The sequence below is a fragment of the Protopterus annectens genome, chromosome 8.part1 (assembly GCF_019279795.1).
Source record: "Protopterus annectens isolate FY-2018-M chromosome 8.part1, PAN1.0, whole genome shotgun sequence".
Lineage (NCBI taxonomy): Eukaryota > Metazoa > Chordata > Ceratodontiformes > Protopteridae > Protopterus > Protopterus annectens.
Genome location: NC_056742.1, coordinates 115,481,007 through 115,500,004, shown reverse-complemented (window position 1 = coordinate 115,500,004; position 18,998 = coordinate 115,481,007). Strand labels below are relative to the sequence as shown.

Genomic DNA, 18,998 nt, shown 5'->3' with positions numbered 1-18,998 from the left:
CTCACCTGCAGCTGATATTCCCTTAATATGAAGCTCTCTCAGTTTTGCAATCAGTATGTTACCACAAAGACAAGTCAAATGGCATTCATGGAATATGTTAGGAATGTATTTTAAGTTGTCAGTGCTCACCTTATGTTGGCCTTCCTGAATTTGGCCACTTAATTTGCTGGGGTTTCTGATGTGCTCTCCATCAATCAGCTACAGTTGACAGCTTGCACTCAGCCATCTGTCATAGGACGACTTTGATGGAATCACTTCAAAACTGTCTGCAGTGGTATGATTTCATATTATGTTGCTATTATCCCATTGTGTACTTAATATGTGATGAGTTTATGGAATCGTCCTTTATTCAGTTATTTGACAGTGCAGTTAATATAATAATGGTGAGGTTTACCTTGTTGTTTTGGAGGATACATTTTTTTCTTCTGTAGTCATAAGGATCTGTGTCTGTGAGTGTCACTGAATTAGTTTCCTCTCAGTTTACATTTTTACATTTCAGTGGTAAAGCTGTGATTTCCACTGCACTGAGGTATAATCATCAACCATTAACTCTATACGAACAAGCCTTCACCTAAGAACCAGAACAAACCATTACAATTCAGGCCTTCTAACTGACAGTGAGAGATGGGTGAGGCCAAGTTATACTAAATAAGTTGTCTGCATCTACAATGTTAATAGACCATTAGGGACACATCTTTAAAAATCAGTCCACAGCTGTAAGCTGATGATCAAGTCATCTACAAGAGGAACTAGTGCAATGTCTTCTTCCAAAGCAGTAAAGGCAGTCTCAAGTGTGCACAGAAAAAGCACTAGAATTACTGAAAGGATGCAAAAACTCCTGTCATTTTCAAGTAAAAAAGAACTGTCTAATGGTTCCTGAGAGGTAAGATCTTTCAAGGTCATTCCGTGGAAGTGACTGGTGGCAATTTACATGAACTACACAATCATAATACACCAAAACAAGATCTGCAAATGTACCCACCAAAGGTCTACATCTATAGTAAAATTCTGTAATGAATTAAGAACAATTTCTGCAATTAAGACACACGTTAAAAGATTAAAGGAAGTGTCTGAAGGAGGCAGCCATTCATCACACCACAGATGCCTCCCTCATCAGACACAAATCTGTGCAATTAATATATTTTAAAAAAAGCACTTTACAATTTGTTTTTAACACTAATTCCTGTTGCTAGTCACTCACTTCTGTGCACTAAACAGCATCATGGTATATGGCAGCACACTCCATTAAATGAATGAAACTTACTCCTGTGAACCTGTCACACAGAGGCACACTCCATTCAAATAATGAAATATACCTCGCGTAGGCATGCCAAGACATCAGTCATGACAAGACATCAGTCATGATACTTACTACATGAACAACAAGTAGTGGGCCCAGGAATTCATTCTGAAAGTTAGAGAGCAAATTGCAAAATGTTTCCTTTATTTCTGCAATACATATACTGCATGGATTTATGTCTTGATGTGGGACAGTTAACAAACACATAGGAGTGGCAGATGCCCTCTATACATCCAATAATGACATTTTAACAGTACTTGCACACAAGTAGAAGCTGTGACTAACATACTTCTCAACTTCTTAGTATAAGAAATCTAGAAAAAGCCTAAAATAATGGGGAGCAAAGGCCCAAAAATAGGGATAAATTTTAAATACTCCTCTTATCAACTTGGAAAGTTGCTAGAATAACAGTTTTTGTGTTAGCATGCTTTTATGCATTTTCTGAAGGATATAAAGACTGAAACTCAAACGTGTTATTATTTAGGGACTTCAATTCTCAGTGATTTACTAGAAAACCACAATTTTTATGACGAACAGACCAGAAATATGAGGCAAAAATCTAGATATTCTGTGAAAATGTGGACAGCTGAGAACTATGGAGAGAAAGATTCCAGTAGGCAGTACTACAATGATGCGTCCACATTCAGGCATAATTAGCAAACTGCACTTAACAGTAGTGTGATCAAGAAATTAAACAAAACAAAATTAATAACTAATGAAAGCAATTACCACGGTTTCCATACAGGCACTCACATAGTGTATGCACTTAAGGAACTGTAAATGTGTGAAATCTGAAAGCATTTCACAAAACTTTGTCAAATCAGAGGAACTAATTAAACTAAGGCTAGGAAAAGTGTTGTAATAGTTATTAAATTTGATAAAATAACTTTATTCTCTTAAAGTTAGCCAGAAACACAATAATGTAAGCCTCTGAAGCAAGAACAAGTAAAATAGAGAAACCTTTGACAGCACTTTGATTTGCAAAGAAACACAGCCCAGGCAGTACTTCCCAAGAAGAAAAGGCATGTCCCTAAGAATCTTCCTACAGGGCAAGCATTAGGGGCAAAAGAAGCCAATACAACAGATAACCAGAACATTATTTTTACATTGTAGCTATTTGGATTCAGGAAAATTAGTGGTGCAGCAGTAGCGTTGTTGCCTCACAGCAAGAGGTTCTCCTGTTCGATTCTTGGCTGGAGTGCAGGGAGTGCCTTCTGTGTGGAGTCTGCATGTCCTTCCAGTGGTTGGGTTGGCATTCGAAAGACATGCATAAATGGGCGTGCCTTCGTTGAAGGCTGAACGTCGAGCTGGCACCTCGGCATTCGTCAAAATCTACTGCCAATCATTAGCGGACTGGAGTTCTGCTGTGGTGAACTCTAACCGGGAAAAGTCGAAAGACAACAACAGCAACATAATCTAAACAATGAATTTAGTCAAAACCGTTTCATGCAGTTTCTAAATCAGAAGGACATAAAAGGACTTACAAAATTCATTCTGTCAAATACAATATTAAAATCATAAATCTCACTTGGTTCCATTTACCACTGCAATGCCAAGTGGAAACTAACATAGGTTCATAGGTTGGTACTGGGCTATCTGCCCGAAGACATATATTAGCCCAGCCACGTTGTGCGGTATTCACCGCCCCTTTAGTAGTTCCCTAGACCCTTGTACTAGCAGCTAGTACCCTTGGCCCCTATCTAGTAGTGCTGTTGGTGTGATCCCCAGTGTGAACTTTCTGTTACCCATCCACTCATCAAGGTTCCTCTTGAAGAGTGATAGTGAGGGGCTCTGTCTTATGTAGATTTGGACCCTGTTCCATAGTAAGGGAAGTCTCTGCGAAGGGAATCTATCCCTCCAGCATGTCATTCATTGTGTTGAGGTTTATATCCGTAGAGCGTGTAGCTCAAGTAGATTTGGTTTTGCTAAGATGGAGCATGTTCAACAATTCTGGGTTGGACATGGCTCTGTAAGTTAGACAGAGATCACCTCTGAGAAAGCAGTATGCAACAGAGAACAGTCTTAGCTTTTTCAATTGTGCTGCATAGAGCAACTGTTTGAGGCCAGTAATCCTCTTGGTTAGGTACCTCTGTGGTCTCTCCAGCTGCTGGAGATGTCTAGCCAGGTACATTCCAATTGGTGCATTGTACTCAATAATGGGTCTGATGAGGGAAGGGTAGAGGGGCACCATTACATCCTTAGATCTTGATGCAAACCCTTTTGTGATCAGATGGGTCACACAGAAGGATTTTCTAACCACTTTGGCAACATGGTTATCAAAGGAAAGCTGACTATCTACTTGGGTCCCTAGATCCCTTATTTCTCCTTCAGATTTCAGGGGATTACCTCCTATGTTGTAGTTTGTGAGTACTCTGTTTTTTCCAAAGGGGATTGCTACGCATTTTTTTGCATTTAGCTTGAGACCATGGCTTTGACACCATGCATCAGTCTCATTTAGGACCTTTATTTATTTATGCCACAATGCAGAAATACTTCCTCAACTGATTACTGGACAAAACTGGATGAAGATCTCAGAGGCACCACACACACACACACACACACACACACACACACACACACACACACACACACACACACTGTATAATCTCTTGGTTTTCTCTGGAGAAGGAGCAGGCATTCTGCAAGCAGCTCAGAGACTAGTAAGGAGAGGAATAATTTCTAATGAAATGTTTACAGCTATTTGGGATGCTGGTTGTGCAGGGGGGAAACACATATAAAAACACAGCTACATATGTTTCATAGGGTCATAGATTAGTACTACGCTAACTGCCTTTGTGAGCCATTTTAAGCCTAGCCAATTATCCCATTTGAGAATCAAACTGTGCACCTTTGGTTTATAAGCCAAACACCTTAACCATTATGCCAACCTCCCACCCCATTTTCATTTTCATTTTGATAAATATGTACTCTTAAAATTTGTCTTTACTGAGACTTCACTGTGTGTGTGTGTGTGTGTGTGTGTGTGTGTGTGTGTGTGTGTGTGTGTGTGTGTGTGTGTGTGTGTACATAAATGTCTTCTTCAGTGATTTATTTCCCTTTTCTAAGACACTTTTGTATGACTAGTTTATATTTTAGCAACACACTGCACTGCTTTTCTGAAATAACCCTCTGCCTTATCTCCTCCTATATGTAGCATGCATTTTATTTCAATATTAGGTTTCTTAAATGTAGTCTCCTCCAATTCATGGTTAATTGAAAAAGATTGCTAAATACTTCCTATAATTCTGTCTCAGTAGTTGGCTTGTGCATTACAAACATACTGCCACTGGAGGGCAATAATATTTATTTCTGGCTATGCACCAGTAGGGATTTACTTTGCTAGGTCAGTCTACTTTATAAGTCACTGCCATTAACAGCTGCCCGGTATGTGTATAATATACTTCCATGTGAAATTTCTGCCTATTCTGCAAAGAATGTTATGAAGGAGACAGCTTAACAGCACTGCCCACAGTCCCCCACCCCCACCCAGTTCTTACTATCCTCAGGCTAAATCCTGTAACCAAGATCCCAGACCTGCAAAACATCAACATTATGCAGATGTTTTGGCTGTTACTATACCAGATATTATTTTTCTAATAGACAGCAGCACTGCATAACCTGTGCTGAATGAATGAAGAGGTTGCATCTTAATTACCGGTAATACAATGCCATTTCTAAGACATGAAGAAGCACTAAAAGTGTAAAAAGAAAATCTATGCTTTTGTTTAAGTTCTATATTTAATGTTCTACGATAATTTCCATTCCATTAAATACAGTTAAAGCAACCCAGAACAGATGACATAAATAACAAAACATAGATTCCTAAACAGATTAGGAGAAAGAGAGTTTTAATAAACAAAGGGAAATAGCAAGGCCATGTTGTCAAAAGTTATTCAAAGTGGTAATCTAGCAGTGGGACTGTAGAAACACTGCACATTTTAATCTGCACACACCTGTTCCTTGGTCATCTCCTCAGTTGAAACGCCATCTACGACAGTTGCTCCTTTCTTTCCCTTTGCTGACTTCTTCTTCCCACTACCTTTCTTCTTTTTGGGTGGCTAGACAAGAACAAAAAATAAATAAAAAGACAGAGTTAAAGAGATCAATCATATTAGCAACCTGGTTTCTAATATGTAATAAAGATTAAACTTGCTGTCATCACTATCAGAAGTATGCAGTGCAGTACAGCCATACAAAACATAGAATGGATTTTAAAAAGAACTCCATCAAAATTGCACTGCAATACTGCCTAATACAATGACAAATGCTAAAGGATAAACAGCATTAATACCCACAAAAATTTATTTATTTTATTTATTTATTTTATTTTACATTTGTTGACCGGGAAAATCCGACTGGATACATGTCCTTTTTCAGCGGAGGCCCAGGGAGAAAAGCTCCACATATACAGTTAGTACATTGTTACATAGATTAAAACTGATATTAGATAAAACAATTATTATATAAAAAATGAAAAGAGAAGCCAGAAATACAGGCATTAAGAATTACATTCATAAAGTCATGATATAAGGAAGGTAATTACAAGCAGAACAAATGTTTAGTTTCAAAACAATTGGCCTCATATCAGAGGTAAATCAGGTCTAAGTTGGTACAGAGGGATGAGAAATACAAGGTGGAAATCTCAGGAAAAAGAGGCGGACGTGGTATGTACCATGGGATTAATTTGAGAGAAGAGAGAGATTTGAGCTACATCGAGGAGTTAATCCGGGAATGAGCATTGGCATAACCAGTGGGACTTAAAGTATTGGAGTAGACTTTTTTAAAGTGGGATAGAGAGGTAATGGTGGTAATACTGGAGGGAAGGGAGTTCCATGTATTGGCAGTGACGTTAGAAAATAGAGCATCTCCTCCTGCATTATAGGATTTGACATTTTGAATAAGTGGCCTGTTTGAGGAGCGTAGGCTATTTAGGTTGGTATATGGTATGACTAGGCCCTTTAGTGCAGGAGATTTATCCGGGTGGCTAAGTATTTTAAATGCCTCGATAAGTTGAGTTTGCTGAAGGAGGTTAGGGAGTTCTATCCATCCAAGGTCTTTTAGGTTATTACAGTGGTGTGTTCTATGTGGCGTACCATTTGCAAATCTGGCAATGTGATTATACGAACATGAGAGTTTATTTAGCTTGATTTTATTCAGCTTAGTGAACACTGGGGATGCATATAAAAGTGTAGATAGTAAATGTGTACGGGCAATGGTTGCTTTTGCCATTGGTGTTAGAAAGGCTTTGATTCTATATAGTGATCCTAGTTTCCTGTTAACGGTTTTAATAGTGAGATTAATATGCATATCATATCTAAGTTTATTGTCTATGGTAACTCCTAATAGTTTAGTATGGGGGTCAGGTGTTATAATCGTTCCATTGTTTGATTGTATATTAAAGGCAGTAAAAGGAGGTTTTTGGGTTGGATGAAAAAGAAGCAGTTTGTTTTTTTTTGGATTAAGAAGTAGCTGTCTTCCTGATAGCCAGTTTTCAACAGCTGTAAAGCAGGATTGGGTTTTGGCTAGTAGATTATCTAGAGATGTGTCCGAGCAGACTAAAGTCGAATCATCAGCATATTGTATACAGGTTGCCTCAGGGATGGCTTTATGTAGGTCATTAATAAAGACTGAAAAAAGAAGTGGACCCAGTATGGGTCCTTGTGGAACCCCTATGGTATTAGGTAGGAGATTGGAAAGTTGATTGTGCCAGAGTATAGCTTGTTTCCTATCGGAGAGGTAAGCTTGGAACCAGCCTAAAGTTGGGTTGTCAAGCTGTAAAGTTTTTAGAGTATTATGAAGTAGTTGGTGGTTAACCATGTCAAAGGCTTTTGAGAGATCCAGAAAGAGAGCAGATGATATTATTTTGTTATTACGGTTTCGATTAATAGTATCAGTAAAAGAGAGTAGGGCAGTAGTTGTACTGTGGTTGGGTCTAAATCCATGTTGTGAGTTGGTCAATAGTTTGTTCTGGATAAGATAGTGAAGGAGTTGTTTGTGTATACATTTTTCCATAATTTTGGCCAGAGGGGACATTAAGGCTATTGGTCTATAGATTGATAGTTCGGTGGAAGTACCCCCCTTATGAAGTGGTATAACGTGGGATGTTTTCCAAATTGCAGGGATGTTAGAATCTAGGATGGTGCGATTGATAAGTATAGATATGGGGTAGGCTATGACATTCGCGGCTTTCTGTAAGTATTCGGCTGGGAGGAGGTCAGCGGAGGGGGTAGTAGGTTTAAGTTTTTGTAGTAAGGATCTTATAATAGATGTGGGGACAGGTTGTAGATTGAAAGTGGGTCTAGTTTCTGGAATATGATCAGTCTCAGGGCTGCAGTTACCAGATAGTTGGTTTGCTAAGGTTTGGATAGTACTCGTGAAGAAAGAGTTAAAGGTGTTGGCTACTTCTATTGGTGTTTTATCAGATACAAGTTCTGGGGTAGGAGTGGAGGATTTGCCTGGGTGTAGAAGGTTATTAAGACCTGCCCAAAATTTTTGAGGGTTGTTTTGGTGTTTATTTTGTAGTTGGCAGTAATAATTTTGTTTGTCAGCTCGTACTGATTTTTTTGTTTCATTTCTTTGCTGCTGAAATTGGATGTGGTCTTGGGGTAATTTGGTTGCACGCCATATTTCCCAGGATTTGTTTCTGTTTTTAATTTTAGATTTAGTTTCCTTTGTAAGCCAGGGTGCAATGTTTGCTTTAGTCTTGATTAATCTTTTAGGAGCATGATTATCGAGTATGGCTAGGAAGGTAGTATTAAATTTAGATACTGCCTCCTCAAGTGGGAGATACTTTAGTGTAGTCCAATTACAAGATCTAAGTTCTTCTTGAAATTTTGTAAGGTCGAATTGCTTCTTGTTTCTAATTGACCTGTACGTGGGAGTAGTAGATAGACCCGTTTTATTTTTCATTATGTATGTGATGAGGTGATCACTTAGGTCATTTGGTGCGGTCCCGGACTTATATGTATGTGGTTGGCTATTTATTAGGATCCAGTCTAAAATACTTTCTTTTTGGTTTGCATTTCCAATTCTGGTTGAGGTATTTATGATCTGGGTAAACCCATACAGGTTAATGTGGATGGGGTTGGTTTCTGAGGAGCATAGGTTCCAATCAATGTTGACATCACCCATGATAATAGTTTCTTGGGGGTAGTTGTTGGAAATCCAGTTTAGTATGTTTTCCAGTGTATCCACATTGCTCCCAGGAGGGATATACACTGTAATTAGATTTATACTTTTTTCTTTGTTTAGCTGTATTTTTAAAGCCAGTATTTCCGCATTAGAGATTTGGGGTGGTTGATTAGTGTTGAGGGTAACTTTTAGATTGCTGTTATAGAGCACAACAATACCACCACCCTTTCTTTTTATTCGGTCGACCCTATGTATATTATATCCGGGTGGCAAGATTTCATTATCTTTGGTCCCCGGTTTTAGCCAAGTTTCTGTTACACATATTATATCTGGGAGGTGAGTAGCTAGGAGAGCATGTAGGTTAGATACCTTGTTATTGATACTTCTAATATTTAAATGATAAATCTGGAGGGAATTGGATGACCTTGGTGAGGGTGATGGGCCGTTTGGATTGGTTACAGTTACAGGGCCAGGATTAGGGTGGATATCTCCATCTTTAGTGGTGTTTCTTCTGAGGTACTCTAGTAGTCTAGTTAGTTTTAGTAGTAATTTCTGATTTTGTCTGGATTTGGGGTGATTTTGATTGAGTTTGTAGTGGTAGTGGTAGATAGTTTTAAGAGTTTTACCACATAACTGTTGGATATTAGGTATATTACTAAGTTGTGCTGGGGGAGTGTTAGTACGACCTCTAGGGTGGTAATACCCTGAATATGGCTGGTTTTCATATTTGGTAATTAGATATGTAAAAGTTATAAACAGAATTATAAGAAATATAATTTTTAATATTGACTTCGAATTAGTGGGTCGAGTGGGTTGCATTGTTTTAGTAGTGTGGTGCGTTATTGTGATAAGGATGTGAGTAAGTAATTTAAGTTGTATAGGGAGGGGTGGGGAAAGGAGAGAATTGTAGGACTCGGTGTGGCTGAGAGATAATAGGGGGTGTGGTCACTTATCTATAAATGTAGGGGTACTGGGGGCGGGTGGGATATGGGGGCAGGGTGGGGCGCGAGCGAGCGCAGCGAGCGAGGAGCGGGGTTTATCCAACTCCAAAGTTCAATACTGGCAGGAAATTTAAGGCATAGGGTTATTTAAAATGGTAAATTCAATTTTCATCTTTCAAATTTCAAATAATTTCAAGAAACATGTTCCCCTCCCATGCTTGAGAAGGTATATAAAATAAGAACACAAGAAATATAAATATGTACCCACTCATAACTGATGGCTCATGAAAAAAGTAGCTTCCCTCTTTCGTACACACCTCTCAACTGTCCCTTTTTTTGAAGAAATGTTCCAATTTTCAGGCCCGATTTACTCCTACACATTATGCACATATTTTTTGAGATGTCCCTATTTCCAGGTGCGATTTACACCTTCACACAGTTTTATAGGTTGTCACCCTAAACACTTTCTTCCCCAGTTAACTGGGTACAAGAGACTCATATAACTGGAAATTCTTCCTGAATATTTTCGTGTGATGCAAATAGTACCTCAAGTTGTCTGTGAATGTCTAGGGTGTAGATAATATAACTTCCCTTTTTGGAATAATTACCAGCAGGAAAATGATTGTCTGTGGGGCCTGGGTATTCAAGCTCCTATGCAGAGGGGGAAAAATGTCCATGAATAAAATACCCTAGGGAAGCCAAGAACAAATGGATGACCAGGTAGGCTGCCTTACTAAAGGTATGGTGGGATGTCAGTGAAGAAGCTGGGCTACCGGTAAAGCCTTGAGAAAGGCTGCAAGTACCTGAGCGCTTGTGGTTGAAGGCTAAGTAAAGCCTCTAGAAAGGCTTCGTATACAGGTCGTAGTTCCGGCTGGTCAGGTCGCCTGGTGAGAGGAACCGCTAGTGTGGCAGCTAGAAATCAAAGATGAAACACACAGAAAAAACAGGCAAAACAACGTAAATGTGGCTCGGCTAATAGATACCCTCAGCCAGCTCATACGTGGTTAGTAGAATCTAAACCTACAATAGTGAAGTTCGGAGATTAGCTAAAATTAGCTAAAAAAATGTAGTTAACTAAAAATAGTCTTGCTGAAAAAAATCAACCCTTGCTGGTAAAATACATTGTTAGGCTACACTTTTCGAAATCTTCGTCAGGATGGTGGATGACCTAAAAGAGCATAATAAGCAAAGCCGAGCGTACTAGAGAAATAGCAACAACATGTATGTAAAATAACATGTATGTAAAATAAGAAACAGGCTAGAAAACCAAAAAATAAGAACCAGGCTAGATATCCAAAAAATAAGATACAGAAACTAAAAAGAGAAACAAAATAGTGAAAAATTCTTAAATAATGGATATCAATAGAAACTAATGTATTAAGATATGGAACTGAATGAAGGCTGTTAATTAAAAAAACAATCTTAAAAATGCACTGATATGTAACCTGAAAAGCTAGAAAGACACAAAAAAAGTAGTGCTGAACCATTGTAGAAAACAAGAAAGACAAAAAAATATATATAGATGAACCATTGACCAAAAACAAATTTCGAAAAGTGTAGCCTAACAATGTATTTTACCAGCAAGGGTTGATTTTTTTTCCAGCAAGACTATTTTTAGTTTGCTAATTTTAGCTAATCTCCGAACTTCACTATTGTAGGTTTACAGTGATTCTACTAACCACGTATGAGCTGGCTCAGGGTATCTAACCTATCAGATTGTAAGGTGTGATGTCAAGTTGTCGTGCCCAATCACAATAAAGGCCTTTTCACCCACACTTGATTGGCTCCCAATGACACACCCCAGTTACTCTTATAAAAGGAAATCCTCAGGATCACTCTTTCCATTAAGGAACTACGCTTCGATGGTGATTGTACTTCTGGTACTTTTTACTTCAATAAAGTACGACCTTCTAGAATTTGAACTTCGACTACGTTGATTTTTGCCACCAAGATGAGCAGAGCTCCTTAGCCGAGCCACATTTACGTTGTTTTGCCTGTTTTTTCTGTGTGTTGCATCTTTGATTTCTAGCTGCCACACTAGCGGTTCCTCTCACCAGGCGACCTGACCAGCCAGAACTACGACCTGTATATGAAGCCTTTCTAAAGGCTTTACTCAGCCTTCAACCACAAGCGCTCGGGTACGCACAGCCTTTCTCAAGGCTTTACTGGTAGCCCAGCTTCTTCACTGACATCCCACCGTACCTTTATTAAGGCAGCCTACCTGGTCATCCATTTGTTCTTGGCTTCCCTGGACATTGTTGGAATAATTAGGAAAGAACACTGGATTGTTTGGTTTAGGTTAGATTCAGAAACCAATTTGAGAATGAAGGATGGAATACCCCTGAGAGACACCCTGAATTTATGAAAAAATCAAGTACGGCCAGACAGCAGAAAGTGCATTTAGCTCAGATATTCTCCTATATGAAGTGATGGCCACTAGGAAAAGAGGTTTCCATGAAAGGAACTACAAGGCAATGAAGGAAGCTGGTTCAAAGACAGCTGTGTTTTGGCACAAAATGTAGGTTCCGAGGAGGAGGAGGAGTAGATTGTCTCACTGGGGACCTAAGGAGAAAGATCCCTGTCAAGAAAGTTTTACAAAGTCCATGTAATGCAAGAATGTTTGAGTCTACATGAGGAAGAAAACTGGAAACTGAAGCCAATCAGACTTTAGTGGTTGAAAAGAACTGGCCACCACATCAAATAATTTATACAAAAATAGTAAAACCCCAAGAATCAAAACTTCAAAAAGGTTTATTTCCTGAGAAGTAGCCCAGACAGTAATATACTTCAATTTGATAAGACGGACCTTTCTAGTAAAATCTTTGAGGCACTGAAAGAATCAGAACAACTTCCATGGATAAAGCAGGTGCATGGTTATTACTGGAATTGGAAAAAACAAGTTATTAGCTTAAGGTTTGGGAGATCCAGGTAAGGTTTCTCAGCTGTGTCTGCCAGCAGTTCCAGCACTGGATTCAAAAGCCAGATTGACTTCTTAAGGTGTGGCCTTAGCAGAGGGAACCAAATTTGTCTGGGACAGAATGGAGCAATGAGGATAATCATTCCTCTGCAGTGAAGGACTTTCTGTAAGAATCTAGGTATCAGGAGGTACAGGCAGGTAAACAGAAAATATCGCAGAAGGCCAATACTCAGCAAGAGTGCCTGCTTGGGACCACCTATCTTGGGGATCAAGGCAAAACAGGTGCTGCATTTGATGTTGGATGGGGATGTGAACAGACTGCAGCACAGATGGCCACAATGGTTGAAGATGGTCTGAGCCACCTTTGGCTTGTGGGACCACTCATGAGGCATCAGAATAGTTCTGAAGTGCCTTACCACAAGGCAGATAGATTCCCTGTTGGAGTCATATGCATTGAACATGGACTCAGACTGGAAATCTAAGTGCCTCTTTCTGCATGTCTTCATCCTTGGAACATCAAATGGTGGGTTATCCAAATCCTCAGAAGACTGTGTGAGCACCTGGGCTGATCTTTTGTGACTTAGGGTTCAACTCTGACCCAAGGATGTATGAGTGGCCAAATGCAAGGAGTGTTTAGGGACATAGCCAACACATATATAGCCTGAGATTCATATCTGAAATGAAGAAAAAAAAATCACACTCCCCATATCCTCGAGGGTGGATCTGACATCCTCAGACTCAGAGGATCTCCCATCCAGCCTGAACACTATCCCCACCGAAGAAGGGATGGTTCCAGTCAAAGACAAGAGTCTCAAATCCAAGAGAGCGGAATGCCTCAAGGAGGGGATTGGCCTCAATGTCTCAATGGCCAACAGCCCCAACACAAAGAGCAGTGCTATCCAAGGAGGCTTTGAAAATGGTGCATAGTACTTAACATTTACTAAACGCGACCAAGTTCTGCTCAGGTTCGAGAATCTCGAAGAAGAGTTGAACAGACACAAAAGTTCTGAAATCAAGGTACAAGCACCAATGAGTTCCAAAGGAACAGAGCCCAGCATAGGTAACAACTCCAAAGTCACAGACTGTGAGGTAGGGTCCATCGAAGGAGTGAAAATGGGGGGAAGAAAGGCTTGCACTCTCCATCCTCTATGATAAGAGGGAGGCAAGACACCTATTTTTATTTTCATCTTCAGGCATGCCCTAATCATATGATCCAACTCGTAGGCTGAAGCACTCCTGATGGACCTGAAGGATCTCAATGAAGAAACAAAGGAGGTCTCGAAAAAGCACGAGTGTGCTTCTGTTCAGACGATGGTTGGAGTTGGATGCTCCATTTGCAGCCTTGAAGGGGAAACCTATTTTGACACTTGCATATTCAAAGACAAAGCCTTTTTTCTTGTCTCCTCCTACTCTCTGTCCAGATTGTCTTTGATTTGCCAGAATAATTCCCGGGCTTATCACCTGAGAATTCAGGAGGAAAATGGACCTTTATCAACAATTTAGTCCTCCTATTTGAAAGAGCTCTTTGCCCGAAAGACTTGCACACAGACCATTCCACATTGGATATTCTCAACCCCTAAACATCAAATGCTCATGTTCTGGCCATTCTGGGTGGGTATTTTAATGCCACATTTTAGAAAATTTTTAAAACTTTTCTTCTTATCATCCATATCTAAGCTGGAAAAAAAAGGTAGTACACAGCAGGCACACAGTGACACAATAACAAACTAAATAAAGGATAAATAGTTAATGATAGAGGAGCTCTAAATTAAGCTAGAATAAAGGAATATGCCCCAAAGACAAAGGCATCAATGGAGAGATAACCACACAATTTCAAAAGTTTTAAATACTTAAAAATTGACACCCAGTATGGAGCCGAAATATGGAAAGGTAGAAAGAATGTCCTAAACTCTATAAAAACAGTGAAATATTAGAACAGAATGGAGCATTATTTGAGCTGCTAGAGACCACATTGATATGTGATGGCAGCAAACGAGATCTGAGGGTGCACTGTGGAAGGGAAAACTTGAGGGACTTCAGGCTGGAGCACTAGATTTGCCGGCTCAGATCCAACAACTGGCCCAAAGGCCCATCAGTCAAATCAAACAGATGGAATGAAATAAATTATCCTGTGCAAATGCACAACATGCTAGCATACTGTAGTCACAGTGAATGTATCTTCTGTCATGCATTAATGCATCAATAAACTTTAAACAGATAGCTAACTATCTTAACCTAGGAGTTAGCAAATTCACCTACGAAGGAGAAAACAAAAACTAAGATAGAAAAAAGTAACACACCAGCAAACAACTTTGTAAGTTGCACCTCTTTACCTGCAAAAGATTTTAAAGTTCACTTTTAAATGTGTCTATCTGGAAGCACAACCAAAAAGTATCCTCAGTGTTCCCTGGTCGATATCAACCTGTCCAATATATGGAATTCATGCTTTGGAATATTTACTTAAATTATGGAGAATACAAAAAAAAATTCCATGTAAAAATTCCAAACGTCCTGCAATTGGTCGCATATATTGAAAAACTGATACAACTTCACCCAAGTAGCCAAGTCAATTTAACTGGTTCACATGTCTTGCCATTCGCACATTAATTCTTTCTGACCACCTAATTTAAGGTCTTTTAAGGTTTTGCATGCCCTGCTTACCAGTCCCTTAAAAAGATGATCCCACAAGTTTCTTGTAAGAAAGGCACCAATTTCACTGGGTGCATTTTCATAAGGTCAGTCAATCCTATATACCTCACGGAATCTTATTAACTACATATCCATGCATTCCTCAGTTATCTGGCCATCAAAGTTGTTCCCCAAATGGTCAATTTGACCTGCCACACCTTCCATTTCCTCACCCTATGCTTACACTGCACTCCTATCATGATATGTCATGCTATATCCATTCAATGAGCTATGAGTGGGTTGGGAGGGTGGCCTAATGGTTAAGGTGTTTGCCTTACAAACACAAGGTGCAGGGTTCGAGTCTCACAAGGGATAATTGGCTAGGCTCACGAGGGCAGTTAGCTTAGTACTAATCTATGAACTTATGAACCAATAGTGTCAGCCATCACTGGATGACTGGCATACTTAACACCTACTTTAGTATTAGCATCAACTGTTTAAACGGGTCCACTATGTAATCCCGAAATACTGAAATCCGGAATTTCAATATTTCAAAATTACATAGCCGAAAACACTAAATTCCGAAACCCGCAGAAGCATGAAATTCAAAATCCCAAGGCTCGGAGATGTTGAATTAGCACTTCTGCTGGTGCGGTGTGTGAATGGATGGGTGGAAGTTTAGGCAAGTATATATGTGTGTTGGTTAGGGGCTTTAGTGTGTGTAAGTGTGTGTTGTGACTGTGATGTGCGTGTGCGTGTGTGTGTGTGTGTGAGTTTCCTTTGTGTGTCTGTGCGATCACGGAGTTAGAATATTTAAGTGGGGGGGGTTTGGGGGGCACTTGCCCCCCTGCTTATGTGTGGTGTAGAATTATATATCTGATTGTGGGGGAAGGTTGTGTGTATGTTTATGTGTGCTGTATGTGTAGCATAGGTTCGGGATTTTAAATTTCGTGGTTATAGAGTTTCGGGATTTTGTATTGTAGTAGTATTTTCAGCTATGTAATTTCTAAATACTGAAATTCGGGATTTCAGTATTTCAGAATTACATAGTGGACCCGTTTAAACACATTATCAGGTTTCTTCCTGTTTCCAAAGCACCTTTACACAGCCACCCATTCAAATTTTCATTAATTGTCACATGCTGAACAGGTCGTCTGCTTCCTTCTCATCTCATTAAATACAAGATTTTCATTTGTAATATTTCAAAGTATATTTATGGATCTGGCTTGTCTATCCTACTGATTATCAACACATTATTAACCTTTCCACACCAACAAGATTTTTCACCATCCCATATAAAGTCTGGCATCATATTCTTTACAACACTGATAAAATGTTAAAGAACTTGCCTGAAATATATACAGTACCAATGGGAGTACAAAATAGTCAGCAACTGCATTCTTTGCTCAACTTCCAAGTGGAGAATCTTCCATCATTTAAATTCACGTTTACGTTTCTTCATAATTTTTTTTTCTTTTTGATGCTAGTGGCTTAACCAAATTACCTTTCTGAGCACTCAGATATTTTGTGCAAGCATTCTGCCACAAATATTAATCTGTCTATGCTTACTGCCAGAGACTCCAATTCAGGAAAGGACTTGGGCCTCTGGCAGGGTCAGCTAGGGGGGAGGGATGGGATTGCCAGTGCTCTTATCTCAGGGGGACAGTTGGTAAGGGATCTTTGCCTGTGCACTTTCTGATGGAGACCAAGAGCTTCACAGGTTAACTCTATTCTAATGGTAAAAAACACAATGTCCTATGCTTTATGAACTAATGTGTGCATCAGGCATGGTCACATCACTGCACATAATTCCTCCTGGTGAAATCTAACCAGCTGCTACAACATGAGGCTTCCACTGCCCTGTCCATTACTAATCTCAGAAACATTGCTCACTGGCCATTATGAAATATGCCAAAAGGCCAAAATTCCCAAGTAGTCTGTGGTATACTGAGCAAATGGCTACATCTGCTACAGGATTATCCTGAGAGAAAAAGATGTGTACAGTGTAACCTACAGGGCCACGAGTGCAGAGGGAGTGGAATGGGGGCATATAAAGAATTATTTTTAATATACTGAGAGGGGTACAATATAATGTCACCTCCCTAGTCTTAACACTACAGACATTAAACCTGAAAAAATATCAAAACTGTTAACACAATAAACAGCTTCCACAAACCCTCCTATCATCTAAGTATAATATAATATGCAAACATTGAAATCTTAAAATCTTCCTGCCCTCAACTCTATACTTGTTTATATGAAAATGTCTCACCTATGCTGCCAAAGGCCCTAGATACATTACATAAAAGCAAAGGTGACACAGGGCATCCCTGGTGAGTACCCCTCATTTAAAAGTCAGCGGCAGTCAAGCATGTATCACCCTAGTTTCCGACCCTCTATACACAGTTACAATCAGATTTCAAAAGCACAGGAAGAGTTACAGAACTTTAGCAAAATAACATCCCACCCTATAAAATACCTTCTCAACATCTAATCAGTCTATCATTAAAACTTTCATCTCACTCCAAGCTAAATGCAATACTATTACAGTATTCAGAATGTTAAGATGTTATCAAAGATCTGTATCCCTATGATAAATCCACCCTGGTTTAAAGATATTAACTGTAGAAGTTTCCATGTCACATGGGCTGCCAGAACAGCCACGAGCATCATTTAATATTGAAATATGCCAATAAGACAGAGGCACTTTCCAATCCTTTCCTTCTTTTGGCAAAACTGCTACTGCTGCCTGTTAACATGAAGAAGGTCCCGCCACACCTTAATACGTAAATTTAACAGGAGCTGAACAAATTTATCTTAAAACAATCTCCAAATTCCTATTGGAATACCATCACTACCTGGGGTTTTCCCGCTTGCATGACATACCGTAACTTCAAAAAATGTTTCAAATAATCACTACTTCATCTTCACAAGGCCTCAACAAGTCCCTGCATCACAAAAGAACTAGTAAAACTTCCTGAAAGATTGCACAATCACCACAGTATCTCACACGACCTGCTGATCACTTGGCTATGACCTTGTGAACTTGCTGCTGCCTTAATCACACCACCATGTCCTCTAATACTCTGGGGTGATACAAAAGTATTTACCCTTTAATAACTCACCATAAAATTACAATGTCTTATTCATCACGTTTTCAACTTTCTCTGTAATATTTTGCAGTGCTTGCTGCAGCTCCCCTGCCCATTACAAAAGTGCACTGTGGATATGGCAATTCCTTCCTTTTAAATGCACCATATCTTATCTCTATTTAAAAGTGTATCTAACATTGTTTTTAAATTTAGCTCATGTGGAGGCAAATGATTCCTGAGGTAATTCCCAGCAATTCTAGCTTTTGATCCACTAACTATTTAAATGATATGACAATAGTATGTGTCTTCAATTTCACTACAATGAAGCACAAGTATTTTGCCATTTAACCTCAATCATAAAAGATAGCACTGTAGAGGCATACAATATGAAAAAAAGAATGTAATGGTTCACAACCTCTTTTACCAAATAAGGATATCATAGTTATATACATTTTATTAGTTTTTAATATTGAATGAAATCTACCAAAATAACATGTAAACTAGCTTGTAGTATTGTTGCACTTGGGGCCTTACCTTTCTGCACCACCCTATGTGGCACATAAAGTGCTGATTAGCATTTTAGCCCAACTGGCAAATGACTTTCCTTCCGTTTACTGAAAGAAGCACTCATTAATTTTCTTTTTTTTTCCAGAACAGGTGCCATTGAAAATGAAAGATGATCTTTAACATCAACTCAGGGAAAATGTGGAATATAACCATATACTTTAATGGACATGTTCTGCACAGGTGCAGTAACATACCCATTAAGCGCCATGGAAGATTGTACGGAGATGTCACCAAGGGAAACCCTACACTTATTTGGGCCATAGTTTGAATAAAAAGTTAACTAAGCTTTTTTCCCAAAAATGCGGCCCAAATAAATAAGAAAGGACTACGGCAAGATACACTTAACTTACTGTATGTTGCAATACAATGTTAAAGTGTGGCAATATAGTTTAACTTTATAATACTTATAAGGTCAAGTGTCT

At 39.2% G+C, this 18,998-nt stretch overlaps 1 protein-coding gene across 3 annotated transcripts in view; it reads right to left on the bottom strand.

Annotated features, from left to right (window-relative positions):
* The window catches only part of GAS8 (growth arrest specific 8), a 517,118-nt gene that overhangs the window by 477,914 nt on the left and 20,206 nt on the right, over window positions 1–18,998 (bottom strand). For all 3 annotated transcript variants that reach the window (XM_044081740.1, XM_044081739.1, XM_044081737.1), the window contains one exon: window positions 5,254–5,358. In XM_044081740.1, coding sequence (XP_043937675.1) covers window positions 5,254–5,268 — 15 coding nt within the window. In that variant the 5' untranslated portion in view covers window positions 5,269–5,358. The remainder of the gene's footprint in view (window positions 1–5,253; window positions 5,359–18,998) is intronic.